Source organism: Nelumbo nucifera, chromosome 3 (genome assembly GCF_055504915.1).
Source record: "Nelumbo nucifera cultivar China Antique chromosome 3, China Antique-T2T, whole genome shotgun sequence".
Taxonomy (NCBI): Eukaryota; Viridiplantae; Streptophyta; class Magnoliopsida; order Proteales; family Nelumbonaceae; genus Nelumbo; species Nelumbo nucifera.
The window spans coordinates 38,379,348-38,401,348 of record NC_142651.1 but is presented as its reverse complement, the minus strand read 5'-3'; the positions used below and the strand labels follow the sequence as shown (position 1 = coordinate 38,401,348).

Here is a 22,001-nt window from a genome sequence, read left to right as displayed (position 1 = left end):
CATGACTGAAGTGACTTCTTAGTCTTCCCATCGAGGATAACACCGGGGTCTTGAACAGCCACCTTCCAGTCAGTAGGGAAGGGCCACCCAATGCTACTCCGAACTACGAAGTAGTCCCGCTTCCAAGCCGGGACTTTACTCGGGAGCTTATGCATTAATTTAAAACCCGGGCGGGAAGATAGACAATAAGCCCGCCTGTGTCCGGGGAGGGCGCCCGGAGCACTCTTCTTTATTGCCAAGATGGTACTAAGGATATCTAGGTCAATGGGGAAGGAGCGGTCGAAGCAGAGGGAAATGGTCCCAACCACATTCCGTATGGAATTCGGGTGAAGCTGGTCCAGGGTAATGTTAAAGTGCACCAACACCTCAACAATTAGAGGGTGAAGAGGAAGGCGGAGCCCGGCTAATAGATGCTCCCTGAAGACCACGATCTCATCGGGACCGTGCTCACATGGAAAGCTGTCGATAGGAAGACTGTAAGAGTAGCCCCCGGGAAGGTGGAACCTCTGTATGAGGTCCTAGAGTCTCTCCGAGGTCATGGTGGAAGGGCCAAACTGATCTGGCACCCGACCTCGGTGAAAGGTGGAGGCCAGATGACCCGAAGCCACCCGTACGTCGGATGGCTGGGCAGCAAAAGAGCCACCCTGAGCCGAGGTACCCACCTCGGGCTCATCGATAAGGCTATCTACACTAGTCGATATGATAACACAGAAAGGAAAGAATGTTCAGAAAAGAAAGGAAACTCGGGGACTCACCGTAGGAAACGCGAACCGAACTAAGGGAATAACCAAGCTAGAAAACCCGAACTAGGAACCTCAGACGCGAGCTCAATACTGACGCTGAAGACTTTGTGGTGAAGAAATGGCCAAGGGTCCCCTACTATTTATAGCCACTACATCCGGGCGCTAACGGTCAAGATTGAGATGATCCAACGACTCTCAAAGAAACCGGCTACGGGTTCCTCAAGGTGAAATTAGTTTAGCGCGTTTTTTGGCGTTCGCGAAGTCCAAATCGCGTGACGTCTGCGCGTAAACCGAACACGACTCGGGTTTCTTTTGATCGAGCTGGGCATTGGACCGGTCCAGCTAGGCGAAGCGCATGACGGAGTGGCATGAGTACCGAAGCCAAATCCACCCGGCGTGTCATGAACTCCCTATGCTGGGTCAACACCGCCAGCACAGGGAGTGGCCGCCAGCACAAGGAGTGGGGGCTAATTGATGGAGGGTGATTTGGCCCGACCTCGTAGCATGGGTACACGTGGGTGTGACCTTGCTCAAGCGATGACTCAGCGTGATAGCACAGCAAGTGCAACCGCAACTCGGTGGGAAGGGCTCACTGAGCTGAGTCTGGCAACTTTGCGGGTTAGGCTACTCGCCGAGAGCCCCCTGGCTTGCGCCTCTTTTCCAAGGCTGAGGCACTCCGAGCTACCTCCGAGCTCGGGGCTCCCTGACCTTTTTTAATGCCCGAGCTCCTCCCAGTGGATTTTAGGCCACTCTCAAGCAGGAACACCATGATCCGCCTCTAGATACCCCCGAGGTAGAGACACCTCGGTGTAGTTTGCCACAGGCAGCTCGCCACTTGCAGGGTAGCTCGATATAGGGTAGCTCGCAAAAGAGCAGTTTGAAACATCACAGGAAGGCCTCCTACCCGACCACCGTACCCGACAAACCTGGAGACTGCACCCACGTCTCACGTCAGACAGTGTCGTGCCCGCCACCTTTAGAAGGTGTCTTACACCTGACAGGTACGTACCTTGCAAGGACGGCCCCGCATGTGCCACCTCAGCCCTGGCTGTAACGACTGTGGCAGGACGACAATGGCAGTTATACCTACCCTGTCAGAGGCAGGTGGGCCTAATTCGATAGAGTTCTGTTATAAGAAGCCCGATCCCAAAGGATAAAGGTAACTTTCACATACTCGTGCACTCTTAGCCTTATTCCTCTCTTCTTGCATCTTTCGCAGAACTCTAACTTAAGCGTCGGAGTGTTCTCGCCGGGCAAGCCCCCGAAGATTCTTCATCTTCTCCATCTCAGGTACCTTTCAGGAGCCATGCAAATACCAACTAGGAGTGACCGGATTGCACACCATCAGTAATCAAAATCATTTGGAATTGGAATCGAAATGGTCTATTCCCATAGTTTATTTGACTTAGACATGAATTAAAATAAGAATTGGAATAAACTGGAATGAGATTTCATTTCCAAATGAGAGGAGAGAATGGCCTGACCATTCCAATAAAAATGAGATTCCGATTTTATCCAACCAAACAGTTAGATTTGAAATGATCATTTTAGATTCCAATTTCAGATCCCTATTCCAATGGGCCCTTACAAGAGATTAATAGGGATGTTACAACTAAAATTATTAAAAAAAAGCTCGTTATAACCGTTAAACCACTAGCTACCCATATTACCAGATAATGATGGTTAAACTAATAGTGATTTAGTTAATAACGTCACAAGTAGCATTGTCACCATGGTTGGGGGAGTTATGGGTGGGGGGAATGGAGAAAACTTTGACTGTTGGAAACGTTATCAGGCTTATTGCCCCCCGAGTTCCACCAACATTACTGCCTAGCACAAATCATGAAGATGAAAAAACTCTACAACTAACAAAGTAAATTCCATCAAACCATTTTTTTCTCTTTGAGGCTAATGTACAATACAAATATAAGGTTCAGAAATCTAAGTATATACAAGGTTTGCGCTGACTATATACATTTCTACTCTTTCCAAACTGAGGCAGAGTAACCGAAAATAAACTCCAATGCTATTGAATAACTACAAAGTTAGGACAAAGGGCACACATAATAGAAAATATTAGAATAATCTTTTATTCATTCTCTAAAATTAGACATTCAAGATAAAAGAAACATGCCAAAAGAACTGCTTTGTTGTTTTTATTTGAAAAACAAAACTATTCATAATTTGAACACCCCATAGTGTATTTTTCTGAATGACATCTTTGTTAGATGGCCTGCTGATATAGATGTTATAGGGCCTATTACAAGCCATGCTAGACTATGAGTTTATGATATGCTCCCCATGAGGTTGGTTATGGGCCAAGTCATGCTAGGCTCCTAGGCTTACAAACAAACTATATATATATATATATGTGAAATTACTTAAACCTTCCTTATGCTTGTACTTAAAACTAATCAATCAATCAGATGATATATATGTTATGATGTATATAAAAAGTATGTTTATTCAATATGATGTATAATATATAGTATGATACACATATAGCACATGTAAAAAAATCATTTTACATCTAATATCATTAATCAAGTATCAAAACATGCTTTTTCTTATACTTGTGGGTTTGGCCCCATTTTCACCTTCAAGTATCTTTTGCTTAATAAATTGTCACGTGGACAATTAGAATATACTATGACTACCAGTTGGCATCCCACTGAATATGGATGGATTGATACAGGATCTCCTCACAAAAACTCTGTACGTTATGGTTTTCAAAGCCGTATTAGATCGGACGGTTGGATCAGAAAAAATGGGAATCGGTCTGTTTTTTACCAAACCCATTTTTTCTTTAAAATTGTTGATTTTGGTCAGTAAACCGCTGAATCGGCCGATTAATTATTCGAATGATTTTGATCATTTTTCAAATTTTAAATTTTTTTATTTTTTTTGTCAAAACAGACCGGCCATTCAAATCGGTTACCGGTTCGAATGATCCAACCATTCGAACCGGTAACCGATTTGATTTTAAAAACCTTGCTGCACTGACAGTTTGTGGGGAACTGGGGATGGGGATGGAATCCGGGCTCGAATGGACTATTGAGATAGCATATAGCCCATCCCCTAAAGCCATAAACCTTAGCTCGACACTGCTCTGGGCAGGATTCCATCCCAAGTCTTTGTCAGTTGTCACCATCAACAGAGACCTTATCAAGGGCGAGCTTTCAGCTACTGTACTTCACCCTTGAATCCCCCAATGATATGTAACATGTTAAATGTAGGGCTGTAAGTTGGGTGGGTTGGCTGGGTTTTAGCTGAACCCTAAATATTTGACTTAAGGCAAATCTGACCCACATTTAAGGTCAATGGTCATTTAGTCAACAAATTGATATATGTGAATATGTACATGTATATATATATATATATAATCGAATATAAGACTTATTTTGGAAGGAATACAAATACAAATTTACAGAGTGTAAGACTTTGTATTTTATATTATTTTGTATATATTTGTACAGTACTATTTGCACTCCTTCCAAACTGAGCGTAAGGAATGAAAACCAAACCCATCCAGCATAAAATTGCAAATTGGAAGTAAATACTTAATATGCAATATGAAAAGAAAAAGCACCGCTCTTTAGGAAAAAGAAAAGCGAACGTTTGAATTGGTCAAAAAGATATAACAACGGTCAAAAAGCCATGGTATTTAACATTCAAAAGGGATGTGGTACCGGTACCGGATGCATCTCCTAATGACCTGATCAATAAACGAATCAGAATACATTGAAATGACGAAATTATCCTCACATTCCAATATAAAGTGAGTTTCCTGTTCTCTTTTTTTTTGATAAACAAAGTTAGGATACTGTTCCATTTCCTATCCTACATTTCCATGTTCATTTCTATAAAAGTTCATTCCACCATACGAATTTTCATTCGTGTTTCAAGCTATTTCATTTCCCTGTTCAACATTTACTCAACAACCAAACAGATGTGGACAATTTTGACGCAAACATGTCACAACTCATAACTTTAGCTTGCATTTCTTCTGCCGCAAGCAACTCTTCTTACCTCTTAAGCTATACGACTGGCCTGGTTTTATTTTAACTTTTATCTTTGACAAGGTCGTAGCAAGACTAAGTTCTCTATAACATGATATTGACATTCCAACAATATTTCTAAGAAATTATCTTCAACTCCCAGGTAATCTAAAGTCTATGGATGAGAATTTGAAAACGATTTTAGTTCGGTCTTCCATTATATTCCATATATATATATTTATTTATTACAATTGAGAAATTGAATACAATCGTGGTTTCCAAGAAATTGATCTCTTCTCCCAACCATCCAGTACTTGAATGACTGTTTGGAAACGTTAACCAAATACGTATGTATACCCATTGCCCATGTTCAAGAGAATCTTCATGTTCAGAGCTGGGCCTCGAACTGAGATGACACGGTCAGTTTTGTTTGGCTTCTGGGCTCTGGCAGGGCACTGGAATATTGGAGAACATATTACCTGCGACCACTGTCGTAGACCAACTTAACAATCCTCCGGTGATATTTGAATACGATAGTGTGTTAAACAGGTATCGGTTTGACGTGATCTTTTGTTTTCTTTTCACCACACAGTCACACGCTGAGGTCGTTGAGTTGTTCTGCAAGACTGCAACTAAGGTCTTGGAAAATTGTGGGTTTAACAATTAATAATTTAAAAGAAAGAAGGGTGGTGGCTGGTGATGGTGTTTCTGGGTGACAATCAAGGCCTAATCCAACGGTTTATATTGGGCTTTCCTTGGATAATAACAGCTGAACTGACTGACTTTTGCTTTGTCTAGTTATAAGATATATATATATATATATATATATCAAGAAGGTTAATTGTGAATTTGTTGATAAATGTAGCTGCTTTGGGATTCCAATATTTCTAAGAAGTTATACACATGACATTCCAATTAATATTTCAAAGCAATTTATCTCCCACTCCCAAGTCATCTAAAGTCTATGTTTAATGACAACTTGAAGACAATTTTAGTTTGGTCTTCTATGTATATTTATTACAATTGAGAAACTGCAATCTTGGTTTCCAAGAAATTGATTTCTTCTCTCAATTACCAATGCTTCAAATTCAATGACTGTTTGGAATCATTAACCAAATACGAATACCTAAGAAAGTCTTCATATATATGATCCAGAGCTAGGCTTCGAACTGGGTGACATGTTTGGCACCTGGAATTGGAATATTAATATGGGTTTCAGTTCACAATACCAATGGAGATACGGTTTTATTAAACAAATTCGGATTTACATCCCACAGAGGACATCTCACACAAACCTGATCATAAGCACGTTGAAGCCATGCACCGGAAATATCTCTTCTTCATTGAATGGCAACATGCAGCTAGAGAGATATTCCTGATGTGCAGCTGCTAAATGCTAGCTGTGAGGTTGGTATGAGACATGGGGCAGATTAAATCCCATTTCTTATTATATGAGTGGTGAGTGGTGATGGTGTTTCCTTTTCTTTAATTTCCTCTGGATGAAAACAACTAAAGCTCAATCCAACAGTAATTGAGAAGCTAAAATGGCTGTATATAATGAGGCCGGCTTCTTACTGTTGGATATATAATAACAGATGAAACTGCATAACTGACTGACTGATTGCTTGGTATCAAGCTATCAAGAAGGTTGTGAATCTCTGTTGATAAATGGAGCTTATTTGAGCTGAATGGCTGAATACAATGTGCTCAAATATTTTATCATTTAAAATTCCATAGCAATTCATATCGTTGAGTCACCTCACCTGACCGTTAACGTCAAAGCGGTACCCTTCAAAAGCAGGACAAAGGATCCCGATTGACTAACAGACGGAGGGCCAGTTTTTTATTCGCAACGCGGGTCACAAACTGGGGGAGAGCAGGAAGTAGGAAGCTTCCTGGAAATTTGGTGGGACAAATTAATACATAAATGCGCCCTGAAAGCAAAGTGGGGGAGGGGGACCAAACTTTGATAAAACCAACCCCACTGACAATTTCCAATTCTATTATCTACTTCTTTGTGTGATGTGTCGTTGTGTCGAAGGGTGATTCATTTCTTCCGCCACCCCAAACAAAACTAGTTTAACACCAAATTGGTTGCCATGAAAGTTAGAACCGGCAAGTCCAACTAATTCCATTTGACAATTCTTTAGCACCCAACTTCTTTCTCTTTTCAAAATTTCAATCATAAGTGGGTGCGTGTCCGTTCCGACAAGTCATTATTAATGAAGGCATTAGTTTATACTTTATACATGGATGCTTAATAAATAAAATGTGCTTTGTATGAATGGAGTCTTCAAGCTTCTCCTTCCACTCTGTATTCATATAAACATATTTTGGGCTCATAATACTTCATTACTTTGTATGCAAAAGTCATCCAAAGTTGATACAAGGTGGGGCATGTAAGTGACATGGATTCTGGGATTTAATACAGGACCAGTAAAAATTGAAAAGCAGTACGCATGTAATGGTGGCGTTCTTCCCATCCACTGTTATGACTAATGAATCATTGGACCCATATCTAGTCCCAATAATTTTTTTTTTCTAAAAGTTTCTATTTGCTTTTTGGTAAATTATTTATCTGGGTAACTATATTTATTTTTTAAATAAACAAATTAATGACTATTTTAGTCATAGAAATTTATTATTGAAAGAGGTATTTTTGTTCTATCCAAGTGTTAGCAATTTTCCTCTAGGTGGAAAAATTATTTATTCATCTAATACCCCAAAAAATAAAATTCCTTATTCCCACACAAATATAAAAAAAGAATATGGGTTTTTTGGTCAATGGGAACCAAAATCCCATTGGCAAACTTTTCCCCTCTCAAAATCTAAAAAACATATACCCCCTAAGTATCCAAAAAACTTTTCCCCTCTCTCTTTCTCTCTCTCGAATTCAATGTTGATTGGCAAGGGTTTTTTTTTTTTTGTATTCAAATTTCACAAAGATTGGCAAGATGAGGATGTTTTAAAATTTTCACAACAAATGTAAGGAAACATTAATACAAGCTTGTATGTATAGATTTAACATCAATGTTTTAAAAGCACTGGAGTCACTAGTTTGGCCACCAGTTTTTGGATCAGAGGTTCAACCATCCAGTTTAAATGGACAATTCATTGCAAATTAAAAAATAAAAAAATTAACTAAAACAAGAAAATTGCCAAAAGTCAATGTTCCGATTGAATAACAAGAAAATTGCCAAAAATCAATGTTCGAATTGAATGGATTCACAATTCGACCACCCTAATCCGTGAATTGCTAATCAAGTCATCAGTTTTAACAAAAAAACAATTTAGAGATAAAATACAACTGATTGCCGAAACGGTTTTGGACCAAATGGTCTAATCATTCAAATCAATTATGGTTGAAAAACCATTAATAATTAGTAATATATAATTAAATTTAAATAAATATCTACTTTTATATAATATAAATAAATGAACCAGTATATTAATTGTTGGCACGAATTGAGATAATAGGATTTGGGCATAAGAACTAAGAAACCGCGTTGACGTTAGCATCTAGCAATCAAATCCACATTAACCATCACCTGTTCGGTGGACTGTTCCAATCACATAAATTGAAGCTCTTAATTTATTATGAAATATGAAGGAAAAAGCTATGCTGCGGAAAACACAATATACATTGATTACAAGTTGTCCGGTTCATAATCGAAAGCTTTTTTGTAATTATCATCGTTACTGTAAAACTTTATCCTTAAAAAAGATAGGGAAAAAAAAAACAGAGGGAGGTTATGGCTGCATTGAGATGAAGAATTGAAGACTGAAGAGACATAGTAGGACCATCTGTCTTCCATGCGTTCATTTTAATTCAAGGTTCTTCGACTGTAAAATCACGCTGTGTTCATTGAAAGGAGAGACGGTTGGCATCTCCCCTGACAGTGACAAGGACGGGAACAGGACTGACTGAGAGAGAGAGAACGAGGATAAAATATATATATATATATATATATAGGTGCTTGGGGGCTTGGGCTTGTCTGTTAAACTTCCGGTACACAACACAAGTACTAGACTACTGGTTGCTTTAGAAGCGAAGGCGAGGCGAAGAAGCTGCTCTACCAACTTACAACAAAGTACGACCCGCCAGAGTCCATGCGAATTTTCCCATCCCACCATTCATACCCAAGTCTTTTTTTTTTTTCTTTTTCCACTTCCAGTTGCAGTAATATATACCCCAGATGATTCGTAATCAGTGGTCGAACCTGAGAATTTCTTCCTTGCTTTATCTCTAAGCGAACTTTCTCTTTTCTCTCTTCCTCTCTCAGTGCCAGCGTGCCAACGGTAGTTCTTTGTGCATTTCGCCTTTTCATCCTCTCCTTTTTTTTTTAAGATTATTATTATATTCTATTATATATATGTTTGCTATGTGCTTTTATTACAAGTTCATTGGAGAGTGCTCATCCTCTTTATGACAATCATGAATCATCTCTGTACACTCATTGCTTCACTCTCTTCTTTTACAACTTCGATCTTACAAGGTGGTTAGTAATTCCCGCGCCCTTTGGGTTATGTTCTCCTTCTTCCTTTCCCCCTCCTCGGTTTGAATTCTACAGTTGGATTGCTTTCAGTGATAAGAAATACCAAAAGAATAGGAGGAAATATTTCTCATTTGGTTTCATTTCTTGACAAATTCTATTTCTTTCTTCATTTCTTCGTCTGTCTTCCTATTTTGTTTAAGAAATGGAAGAAACACTTTAATTTTATTAAATTTTTATATATTATTCCTTGTAAAAAAAGAAATTCTGGGTTGTTATTTGCTTTAGTTCCTAGGTTGTTAGTATTTTTAATTGTTTTCTCCTGCTTTTGCACTCTGATGCAGGGAACTCCAGATGGGTTTGAGACGAATTGTCTATAAATATTGTCTTTGAGTAAGAACTGGAACCACAAGGTATGGCAATGGAAGAAAGATCCTTCCCTGCTTGGTCCTGTTCGGTCGAGCAATGCCTGAAGGAATACAATGTCAAACTAGAAAAGGGTCTGAGTTCCTACGAGGTTGAGAAGCGGCGGGAGAGGTATGGCTGGAACGAGCTCCAGAAAGAAAAGAGAAAGCCCCTATGGCGCCTTGTGTTGGAACAGATTGATGATATGCTTGTCAAGATTCTGCTAGTCGCAGCCTTCATCTCATTTGTTCTAGCCTACTTGCAAGGTCAAGAAGATGGAGAGACGGGCTTTGAGGCCTATGTGGAACCTTTTGTGATCGTCATGATTCTTGTGCTCAATGCCATAGTTGGCGTTTGGCAGGAGAGCAATGCCGAGAAGGCACTCGAAGCCCTTAAGGAGATGCAATCCGAGTCCGCCAAGGTTCTCAGGGATGGATACTATGTGCCAGACTTGCCGGCTAGGGAGCTTGTCCCAGGTGATATTGTGGAACTGAGAGTTGGCGACAAGGTTCCTGCTGACATGAGAATTGCAGCCTTGAAAACCACAACGCTGAGAGTTGAACAGAGCTCGCTAACAGGAGAAGCAATTCCTGTACTCAAAGGCCCAACCCCTGTCTCCGTGGTTGACTGTGATTTGCAGGCTAAAGAATGTATGGTCTTTGCGGGTACAACAGTTGTGAATGGAAGCTGCATTTGCATTGTTGTCAACACTGGGATGTGTACAGAGATTGGGAAGATCCAGAAACAGATACATGAAGCCTCCTTGGAAGAGAACGATACCCCACTTAAGAAGAAACTGGATGAGTTTGGTGGGAGGCTGACAACTGCGATTGGGCTTGTTTGCCTTGTTGTGTGGATGATCAATTATAAACACTTCCTTGCTTGGGACCTTCAGAATGGATGGCCAACAAATTTCCACTTCTCTTTTGAGAAATGCACATACTATTTCAAGATAGCTGTTGCCCTTGCAGTAGCTGCCATCCCTGAAGGCCTTCCTGCGGTAATCACAACTTGTTTAGCCTTGGGTACTAGGAAGATGGCACAAAAGAACGCAATTGTAAGAAAACTTCCAAGTGTAGAGACATTAGGATGTACAACTGTTATTTGTTCAGATAAGACTGGAACCCTCACCACCAATCAGATGTCGGTAACTGAATTCTTCACCTTGGGTGGGAAGATGACAGCCTCTCGGGTTTTTCGTGTTGAAGGCACAACCTACAATCCCAAGGATGGTGGCATTGTGGACTGGACTTGCTACAATATGGATGCTAGCTTGCAAGCCATGGCGGAAATATGTGCAGTCTGCAATGATTCTGGGATCTTTTGCAATGGTCCCCTTTTCCGAGCTACAGGTCTGCCAACTGAGGCAGCTCTCAAAGTCTTGGTTGAAAAGATGGGGGTTCCAGATCCTAAGTTGAGGAACAGAATCCGTAATGCACAACTTGCTGCTGACTATTTGATTGACCGTAGCACAGTTAAATTAGGTAAACAGAAACCAGCCATTCTATGTTATTTGTTTGTTTTAACATGGATAACCTATGCAGTTTTTGTTCTCTTACTTATCTTTGCATGGTCTAGGCTGCTGCGAGTGGTGGACAAAAAGATCAAAAAGGATTGCCACATTGGAATTTGATCGAATTCGTAAATCAATGAGCGTTATTGTTCGGGAGCCAGATGGACATAATCGTCTTCTTGTCAAGGTGATGTCATAGACTGTATATTTACAAGTCATTGTTTCTTTTTCTTTGTTGTCATTAGTTAAATCAGTGGAAGAAACATAATTAGATTTCTTAAATGCATCTACATCTGCCTTGGCACCTTTCTATAAATGTGCAAATGTCTTGTTTTGCAACCACCCAATTCTTGTAAATACTTAATGAATGTTGCTTTGCAACGTACTTAATTGAACACTGAGACTGCAATCTCTTTAACTTTTAATTTTGATTTACTGTAAATTGTACCGGATGTTATACATTATAATTTAACAATGGGTATGGCATTAAACAGTATGGAATGGCGAAACAGGATTCATGTAGCCGACCCCAAATAGTTGGAATGTATTATATGCATTGTGGTGAAAAAAAAAGACAAATTGAAGGCTGGATTCAACACCAAATAGGTAAATGATAGAAAAAACTGGTGAGTGAAGATTGGAAGATGTGAAGCCTAAGGTTTCTTGTTTGATTGGAAGATGTAAACCTTGCTAGAGTCAGATCATTCCCACCCACACTTCTATTTTAAACCATCAAACATCAAAGCAACATCAAATAATTATTTCTGGGCCTGAAAGGTTTTCCTTAAAATTCAGATTACTTAAGTGGCTTCTAGAATAAAATTCTAAAATAAAGCACCCTAAACATAAAACAAAAATCAAAAGAAAATCCGTTAATCATAGTGTTTACTCTTGCTTAAATGGATACCACTACACCTGAATCAATTTTCTCCTATAGGGGCCATTGCTAAATGTAAAAATCTTGGGCTGACACCTGAAACAATTTGCTTTATCTCACCTTCAATAATTTGACTATATGACCCCAAATAGCTGGGACCATCATTAGGAATGACCCTAACCTAGCTTTCCTAACAACCTGACCACAAAACCATCTATATTAATTTCCTCAATTTGCTTTTGCTCATTCATTCAGCAATGAGTATATTCAGTATCTAGCTTACCCAACCACTTAACTAAAATCCACCTATATCGATTGCCTCCTGATGAAAGGAGTCTTGTATACTCTCAGGATTCCTAATACTAAGGAAACCTAATTCAATGATATTAAAACTAGCTTCATTAGGGTTGTGTATAGTTGATTGAGAATAATGAATTTCACAGGGATCTTCCACGGATATAGGCAGCAAACGCCAAACCATGTAAACTTGAGTGTTCTTCTCTGTTTGCACTATTTTTTTTAGTTTCTTTTGATTTTTTTTCTCATAATACCCCCTCTTGAGTCTTGATATGAATTGTTTGACATCTAATTTATCTTCAATAATGTCCATCTGCCTATAAGTGTATGGGCAGTTGGAATTGATTTGGGCTGCTCTGTTTGTCTCTTCAAGGCTCGTTTTATCCACCTATGATGTGGACTATGGGCTTACTGATGACACTACTAGAATCGACAGAGTAGTTATATTCCTGTTTCTGCACCAGGATACTATTAATACCATATGTCAGGGGAAATATTATGCAGGGGTGTAAGATTTTGGGAAAGATTTATTTTCGTAACTCGTTTGATCAGTTGAGTTTAGGTAATGTTACAAAATGTGCATTGCCAATGGTTATTATTGAACTTACAAATTACTTTTGTACTCTTATAAAAGCATTATCTTTGGTGTTAACAAGCAGTCTATAATTATGCTATGTCAAACACCCGAAATAATTTCTTTTAGTTATACTGTAAAGCACAAACTTTCCTTGCTTTGTATGGAAAAAAGTTTCACTGTAACCAGTGCTTTTTTATTGGACATCTTTTACATCAGACTAATGTTTTGAAATTGCAGGGTGCTGTTGAGAATCTTGTGGAGCGCAGCTCACATGTGCAACTCGCGGATGGATCTATTGTTTCAATAGATGAGTCATGCAGGCAATTGTTACTGTTGAGATTAATTGAGATGAGTTCAAAGGGCTTGCGTTGTCTGGGTTTGGCATACAAGGATGACTTGGGAGAGTTCTCTGACTACCATTCAGAGAGTCATCCTGCCCACAGGAAATTGCTTGATCCTGCTAACTACTTCACCATTGAAAGTAACCTAATTTTTGTTGGGGTTGTTGGTCTGAGAGTGAGTACCTTGACAAACTTAGTCTGTATGCACTAGTTCTTGATAGTGACATTGCAAATGTGACTCTGGATTCTGATTGAAACAGGACCCTCCTCGTGATGAAGTTCATAAAGCAATTGAAGATTGTAGAGAAGCTGGCATCAAAGTTCTGGTGATCACTGGAGATAATAAGTCCACAGCTGAAGCTGTCTGTCGGGAAATTGGACTATTTTCTGGCAGTGAGGATCTCAGAAGGAAAAGTTTTATAAGTAAAGAGTTCATGTCTCTTAATTCTGCACAACAAATTGAAATTTTGACAAAACCAGGAGGTATGCTTTTTTCTCGAGCTGAACCAAAGCACAAACAAGAAATTGTAAGGATGCTGAAAGAAAGGGGTGAGGTTGTTGCAATGACTGGGGATGGTGTAAATGATGCACCTGCACTGAAATCAGCTGATATTGGAATTGCTATGGGCATCACTGGGACTGAGGTAAATTTCCTAAGTGCTTCTAATAATTCTTGTGATACACTGCAGCCTTCCTTCTACAAAGAAGAGAATATGCATAACATACAGGGAGATGTTGCAGTGGTTGATCAGGTCTCCTTGCAAGATGTGCAACACATCATCTTAATTGTCAAGACTAAGGACCTGTTCGATAAGGGCTGAAGTACTTGAACTGAATTGTCTTATTATTCTATTTCTTGGATGAATAAAAAAAAACACTCAAAAGGTATAATAATCAACCCAATTTCAGCTTCAGTCATTAATGATTTCACTACCTCCTATGACTTTATTCACAAAGACAAAGCAAAAAATTATTCAGTTCAGTCACTTCAGCTGTTATCAAACGGCCCCTAAACCTAATTGTGGACCATTTACCATACCTTATCCAATAGTGAAAAAGAAATAGATAGGTTGACTGGTTAAGTTCAATTTCCTAGGTGTTATTATCATCATTATTTGTCACTAATACCGCACGAGTGGTTAACTTGACTTTTTTTTATGCCCTATGCTTAATGTTCAGGTTGCAAAGGAAGCGTCAGACATGGTTCTTGCAGATGATAACTTCAGTACCATTGTTTCTGCTGTTGCTGAGGGCCGCTCAATATATAATAACATGAAAGCTTTCATCAGGTATGTCTCTGAGATCTTGTCTTTTTTGTTGCTTCTGCTTAGTTACATTACATAAACTGTTACACTTCTCGTGCAGGTACATGATATCATCTAATATTGGGGAAGTCATCTCCATCTTCTTGACAGCTGCATTGGGCATACCAGAATGCTTGATACCAGTTCAGCTTCTTTGGGTCAATTTAGTTACTGACGGCCCACCTGCAACAGCTCTTGGATTTAATCCTGCAGATGTTGATATCATGCGGAAACCACCCCGTAAGAGCAATGATGCTCTCATCAATTCTTGGGTTCTCTTCCGTTATATGGTGAGCACTGAGTACTTGTTTTTATATAGGACAGTAATTGGAATATTAGATTACAACAATGCTGGCTTTCTTGTCATATTGTGTTCACATACTTGCTAGATATGGGAGCCAATTGATAGCTCATTCTAGTAATGCATGTGATCAAACAATCACCTCCAGTAAATGACCTTAAGCGTGTTGATAGTGGCATTTGTACGTCTTCATTCACCATTTACATTTAGTTGCAAATTGAATAGCATGGATATCTATGACGATTTTAGATTTTATCCATGGATTGGCTCATTGAGTAAGATTCTCCTGGTAATTGAGAATTCCTGTGCTCTGTGTGCAGAGTAGAATCTCAAAATAATTATTCTGCCATGGATGTTGTTCTAATACAATTTCAACTTTGGCAGGTAATTGGGTCATATGTTGGCATCGCAACCGTTGGTATTTTTGTTTTGTGGTATACTCAAGGTTCCTTTCTGGGCATCAACCTTGTGAGCGATGGACATACACTGGTTACTTTGTCTCAGCTCCGCAATTGGGGGGAGTGTCCCTCTTGGTCAAATTTTACAGTTTCCCCATTCAAGATTACTGGTGGTCATGTTATGTCATTCTCAAATCCCTGTGACTATTTCTCTGATGGTAAAGTGAAGGCAATGACTCTATCTTTATCTGTTTTGGTGGCAATTGAGTTGTTGAATTCTCTGAATGCCTTATCAGAAGATAACAGCTTGGTCAGGATACCACCTTGGAGGAACCCTTGGCTTTTGGTGGCTATGTCAGTGTCATTTGGGCTCCATTTTCTCATTCTCTATGTTCCTTTCCTAGCGGATGTGTTTGGTATTGTTCCAATGAGTCTGAAGGAGTGGTCATTAGTTATTTTGGTCTCATTACCTGTTGTGCTCATCGATGAGATTCTCAAGTTAGTCGGGAGGAGTTGGAAAGGGACATCCCATAAGAATAAGAAAGAATAACATGCTTCTGGTTTTGGCTATCAGTCTCTATAAAGATGATTGTCATGGAGTTCAACAATGTGGCTATATGCGAAGAAGCTTTACTGTTTTTTTTTTTTGAAATATACATATTCTTTCATAAAATTGTAAAGGAGAAAGAACAGGAAGGGTTGTGTTTGTCTATGAATGGAAAATTAACTCTTGCTTCCACACTGATGACATTACAGGCTTGCTTGAAAAAACAATGAAGCACTGACTTACCAGGTCGCTAGTTGGGAATTCTCAATGACTGCTTCCGAACAAAAATGGTTTTTTAGTTGAGGAATAGCAACCAGATATTCAGCTCTCTATGAATGAAACTAAAGCCTTAATTTCCAGCCCATATGTTGGCCCAATATGCCAAGACTACTGATCAAGCTTCTGTATTTTTTTATGCTTTGCCATCTTGGCTTCCTTCTGTTTGGGACTATGTAATCTTTTATGTGGTTTAATATAGTTTCTTTGTCCAGCAAAAAAACAGAAAAAATCTCTCCCTTTTTCTCTCACCTCTCTCTCTCTCTCTCTCTCTCTCTCTCTCATAATAATATATGTAAAGTAGCAATCCAAAATGGGCTAGATTATTTTAAAACCTTTTCTAGTCAATTCCTACTAACTCAACCTAACATATGTACGCCATGTAGAAACCTAGTATGGTCTTAAAAATCTAAAGATATAATTTAGTACTAGTAGGGCCTCAAGTATATTAAGTTAATTCAATTAATTAAGTAAATTAGGTTAAAGAAATTAATTAAACTAAAATATTGTAATTTTAACATCTCTATTTCAAGAAATTAAATGGAAGGGTTGCTTATATATTTATTTGAAAGTTGAAAAGGGGGTTCTTGTTTGGATCAAAACCTGGAGGGGGTCTTGTTTAGGCCCTTTTCCTTGTACATCTTTTGTTTATATTAATATATTACCTTTTCCCAAATAAGAGTCAGTATAGGTAGATTCAAACTTGATTCGTTTATGTTTGAATTTGCATCAGATCTTATCCATAAGTTTTTTTTTTTATCGGATTTGAATTAAATTCGGATTACAAGAAGATATTCAATAGTATAAATAAATTAAATAAAAATGGTCAAACATTATTATTATTATTATTATTATTAACGAACTAAAAGATTTTGGTATCATACTTTATGAACAAAATGAGTTGAAAATTACTTTGTATGAATTTTGAACCCATGACAATTCAGTATACCCGCAATATTCAACCAATTTTGCTAATAGATATAATATAAATATTAAACATATTTAATTGAATGAAAAGATAAGGGTGGACTGGATCATATTTGATCTAATTATAAAACGGATCAAATGCGGATCACTTTAATGGGATCGAATTTGAATTTGAATTGGAGATGGGTGGAATGACGCAAAAACTAGGTCATTAATTTCAACTTTGTATTTTATTTTATTTTATTTTTCCTTTCCACTAGTCATTTCTACCTCATTGTTATTGCAGAAAAAAATCCCTTCAAGAAATGACAACAAGGTATTTTGTCCATATAATATTCAAAAACGTGCCAAAGTAAAATAGATTTTTAAAAAGCTTCAATTGCCATATGAGCATTTTTTTTTTCGTCACTAAAATTGGTGGCATATTCAAGGATAAAAAATTCAATGCGATACGCCCCATATAAGGCATAGGATGGCCGTATCTTTGAGGTAACAATACACCTATTTACAAGTATTTCGAGCCCTTTAATAAAATATATACTTAAAAATATCCCTAAAAACCAATTTTTGAAAAAAACTAAAAAAATACAAACACGCATGTTTTTAGTACCGATACACCTTTGCTGATACACAGGAGTGCATCATACTGATGGTGGTTCCGTTGGTAGAGTCTCTGACTCATTGAAGTAGAGGCCTGGGATCAAATCCCATTGTTGCCACCAGGGTTTGAAAGGTTAAGGGAGGGGGATGACCTGGGATCAAATCTCTGACCAGTAGTTTATTTCACTGGATGGGTGAAATAAATTACTCAACCCCACACTACAAGCCATAAGTTATAATAGGTAAACACAGAGGGAATTCTTAGGCCATGTTTGGGAGTATTTATGTTAAAAATAATTACTTATTGAATAAGTGATTAAAAACAAGTGCTTATTCAAATAAGAACTTATTTGTATTTGGCACCCAGTTTTTTCAAGTACTTGTTTTAAAAATAAGCACTTATTTCATATTAGGCATTTGGTGGTCTTTTTCTCCAATAAGCACTTAAATAAGCAATTGTGATTCTTTTGCCTTTCATTTTCTAAATTTTAAAAATGCCCAATCCAAAGTGAATGAATAAAAGTACTTTGATAGAAGCGTTTTTATAAAAGTGCTTTCATAAATGTATTTTGATAAAAGTACTTCTGTAAAAATACTTTTATAAAATTGATTTTGAAAAGTACTTTTATAAAAGTGTTTTCGTAAAAGTGTTTTTGTAAAAATGATTTTATAAAAGTGTTTTCATAAAAATGCTACTTTCATAAAAGCACTTTCCTAAAAGTGCTTTCATTAAAATACATTACTTTTATAAAAGTACTTTTCATAAAATTACTTCTATAAATGTGCCTTTGTAAAAGTGCTTTTATAAAAGGGTATAATTGGTATTCTAAAAATTTATCGGGGACATTTATGGGTGAACAAATTTGAATAAGTGCTTATTGTATGAGCACTTAAACAAAGTTGAAAATTTGGACTTAAAAAATAAGTCCTTATTTTTAAAATAAACACTTATTTTAGGCTTATTTCCCAAATACCAATAAGTGCTTAATAACTCAAATAAGCACTTATTTTTGAGCACTCCCAAACGTGACCTTAGTATTTGACAAAAACCCCAAGAGAGATTACTAATTTCTCCTACCTAAATAGCTAACAGAGTAAACATCACAAGGCAGGTTGATACGGTTGCTGGCTTAGTCTCCCAGCAGAAATTTGGGATTGAATCCTATTGCCACCAGGGGTGGGGGTTATGAGTTATGTTGCAACAATCTCCATAAAATATATAATAGATTTTTCATAAAAATAATATGGATTTCATATTTTGATTGCATAGGATAAAGCCAAATGAGAGCAATCATCAACATGACTCACATAATCAAGGGCGGAGCCATGAATTTTTTATAAGGGGGCCCAATACATAAAGTGGATTGGGGGGATAAATATTAATGGGCCAATACATAGGAGGGCCAACCATTGGGGTGAGGGCTAGGAGAAGGGGGAAACTTACATGAAATAATGCATTACAAGTGGGATTTTCTGAATAGAGGGGTCATGGCTCCCCCTGGGTCCCTCATAGCTCCGCTCCAGACATAATGATTAAATCCAAACCATATGACAAAACAAGGGTAAACCATGTGGCTCATGTGACAAATAACAAGGTTAAGATTTAAAAGTAATTTACCTTTCCTCTGTAATTAATATTTCGTACTTATATTAATTTATATATTTGATTTAAATTGTACTTTTTTATTTTTAAATTTTATTATTAAAAAATAATTTCACAGGATTCAGTTTCAATCTAAGATTCCCAAATCCATTTCGAATCGGTTTCAGATTCCAGTTTCCTTTAGTTGGATTGAATTTGTAAATTGTTAAATTCGATCCAATCCAACCCGATTACAGCCTAGTCTAGGGTAACAATTTCTATCCCAACCTACATTTTTAAGATGCAATTGACATGGATTGGTTTTCAACCCGAACCCAATCCAATCCGTCAATTTACCACCACTGTGTGAATTATTATATTTTATTTACAATTGGATTGGATTTGGATGGCTTGATTAAAATTTGATCCAACACAAGCTGGACCTTTACATCTTTGTTTTTTCCCCTCTTCTAACATTACTCAGTCTCAGACAACTCTTTCAAATTCACTTTTACTTTGGGCTCACGGCCCAAGAAGGAGGAATAAAACAAATGAAAATGAAAAAAAAAATTATAGGAAGAATGATGATTCAGCCCAGGGTCAGATTTTGTAGGCTTAAAGTACTTTTGGGCCAATTCATGGGGGGCATTGATACATAGAGTGTCGGTTGTTAATATTTTGAATGTTTATATCTCTGCAGTGGAAATTAGAAATCTGCATTGGATCTGTCCGTACTTTTTCAAAAATTGTATCGGATCTCAAACTTGCTTTTGACTCTCTATGGCGAACCCGGATGTCCTGTAAGAAAAAACTCTGCTCAGAGAGCATCCAACAAACATTGGGAATATCCCATACTAGAGAGAGATTTGCTTGGAGGCGCGTATATTGAGATGTTAAGCTCTGCTCAGAGAGCATCCAGCATACATGTGTATGATGCGCCAGTAGGGGTGTGTCGACCTGTATCTTTGGTCGCTTTTTATTTTTTTCTTTGAAATTGATTCAGAGGGGTCGGTTTAAGGCCAATTTATCTCTTGAATTAGACCAAACCCCGGAACTCCCCTTGTAGGGGCGTTTTAGGAAGCTTACGATATGTATTGACCGATACACTCCGATACGTTGCGATTTTTTTATCCTTGCTTGGAACCAAACCCTACCCAGAAACAGATTGGGTATGCTTGGTCCGAGGCTGGTTCAGAGTTGATTCCATTCGATTCCAGTTTAAACCAACCCATTTGCTCACCCCTAGCTGCAGCTATCAAAATTTAACTTAGTTGAGTTGTCTTGTCTGCCAACCATAGTTGTAGAGGCATTGCTTTAGCTCTAGTGGTTCAACTTGGGCTATCCAGCCCATCCCAACCTAAGGCTAGATCAACCCAACTCAAAGTTTGTGTGTGTGTATAACCTCTATACACAATTCAGGTATGGTTTGCAGTATCATTAATATTTGGAAAAATTTCCCTAAATATCTCCATTTTGCTAGATGAAAATACAAAATTTTCTGAGAACCTTTTTTCATAATATTTCTGATTTCATTCATATATATATATTGGAACCAGAACCTACCCGGAAATAAATTGGACAAGGTTGGTTTGAGGCTGGTTCAAAGTTGAAGCCATTCGGTTCCAGGTAAAACCGACCCATTTACCCACCCCTAGCTTCAGCTAACAAAATTCAACTTTTAATAGCCTGTGGTGCCCTCCACTCTACCATTCATTGCATACTCCCTGACAAAACACAAACCATTATCTGCCAACCATAGTTGTAGAGGCATTGCTTAAGCTCTAGTGGTTCAACTTGGGCTATCCAGCCCATCCCAACCTGAGGCTAGACCAACCCAACACAAAGTTTAATGATCACATTACTCTCAAATCAGGTATGCTTTGCAATATCAGCGATTCCCTAAATATCTCCATTTTGCTAAGTGAAAATACAAAATTTTCTTAGAGCCTTTTTTCCTAATATTTCCAATATTTTGCCAATATACCATGAGTTCGGCTTCAGTCAGGGCACGCTCTATACGTGCACCATTCGTGCAAAAAAGGCCACACATCCTTAACTTCTTGTGACTGTTTAAAGTGTGCAGGCTATAGGAAACAACGCCTCCTATCAATGCTGTTATTATTTCGAAAACGAGTAATAGTTTTCGACACTTCCCGCTCCTCTCTCGCAGGGCTCTCTCTCTCCTTCCAACCGGCGATGACCAACAACCATCACTGGCGACCCGGGGTCAACCTCAGGTATTGATTCTTTTCAAATTAGCTCCGGGAGATTGTAGATGGATTCTTGCAGAATCTGAAATGTTGCTAGAGCTGAGAGAACTGTACCAGATGTTAATGGAGCCTTAACTACAATCCTGAAGAGTGAAGAGAAAGACGACAGCTGAGCACGTATACAGATCTCTAAGTTGAAGGAGCTTCTTCAAGTAGGCAGTTTTCCAAGAATGAGTCCCTCGATTCCATGATCTTGGAGTGCAGCGCTTCTTGCATATTCGCTAATGGAGTGTTGCTAACCATCGCCAGGATCGTGGTGAAGAGAGCAGCAAAAGAAGGAGCCCCTCCAAGGTTTACGTACAGTATAATCAGACTCCATGAATGTACCAAAAGAACTCTCCAACTCTCTATGCATCCACATTGATCAAGTTTACGATTTTACCATTACTTGGACCGTATTTAATCGAAATGGGCTTTCTTGTAAATGGATGCCACATGAGCTGCTCTGACACGAATTCCAACGAAGTACCATTGCCTTTGAGATAGAGATTCAACCGTCAGTCTGCTATTAGGAATGGACCCATATAAGCAACTGTGTTCATCCATGTAAAG

The 22,001-nt window shown here is 38.3% G+C and overlaps 1 protein-coding gene and 1 pseudogene across 4 annotated transcripts; both read left to right on the top strand.

Moving 5' to 3' along the window:
* The first annotated feature begins 8,572 nt into the window (after nucleotides 1–8,572).
* Nucleotides 8,573–16,062, top strand: LOC104594133 (calcium-transporting ATPase, endoplasmic reticulum-type-like). 4 transcript variants are annotated; one of them, XM_010254322.3, is made up of 8 exons: nucleotides 8,573–8,832; nucleotides 9,579–11,123; nucleotides 11,218–11,339; nucleotides 13,141–13,419; nucleotides 13,505–13,888; nucleotides 14,424–14,533; nucleotides 14,610–14,838; nucleotides 15,234–16,062. In XM_010254322.3, the coding sequence occupies exons 2-8, from the start codon at nucleotides 9,650–9,652 to the stop codon at nucleotides 15,795–15,797; spliced, it is 3,162 nt and encodes a 1,053-aa protein (XP_010252624.1). In that variant the 5' UTR covers nucleotides 8,573–8,832; nucleotides 9,579–9,649; the 3' UTR covers nucleotides 15,798–16,062. The 4 variants fall into 4 exon arrangements, with proteins under 4 accessions (XP_010252624.1, XP_010252607.1, XP_010252600.1 ...); XM_010254305.2 differs by having other exon boundaries at nucleotides 8,720–9,040; XM_010254298.3 differs by lacking the exon at nucleotides 8,573–8,832 and adding an exon at nucleotides 9,101–9,240.
* Nucleotides 8,600–8,698, top strand: LOC148801131 (U6atac minor spliceosomal RNA; annotated as a pseudogene).
* Nucleotides 16,063–22,001: the final 5,939 nt, after the last annotated feature.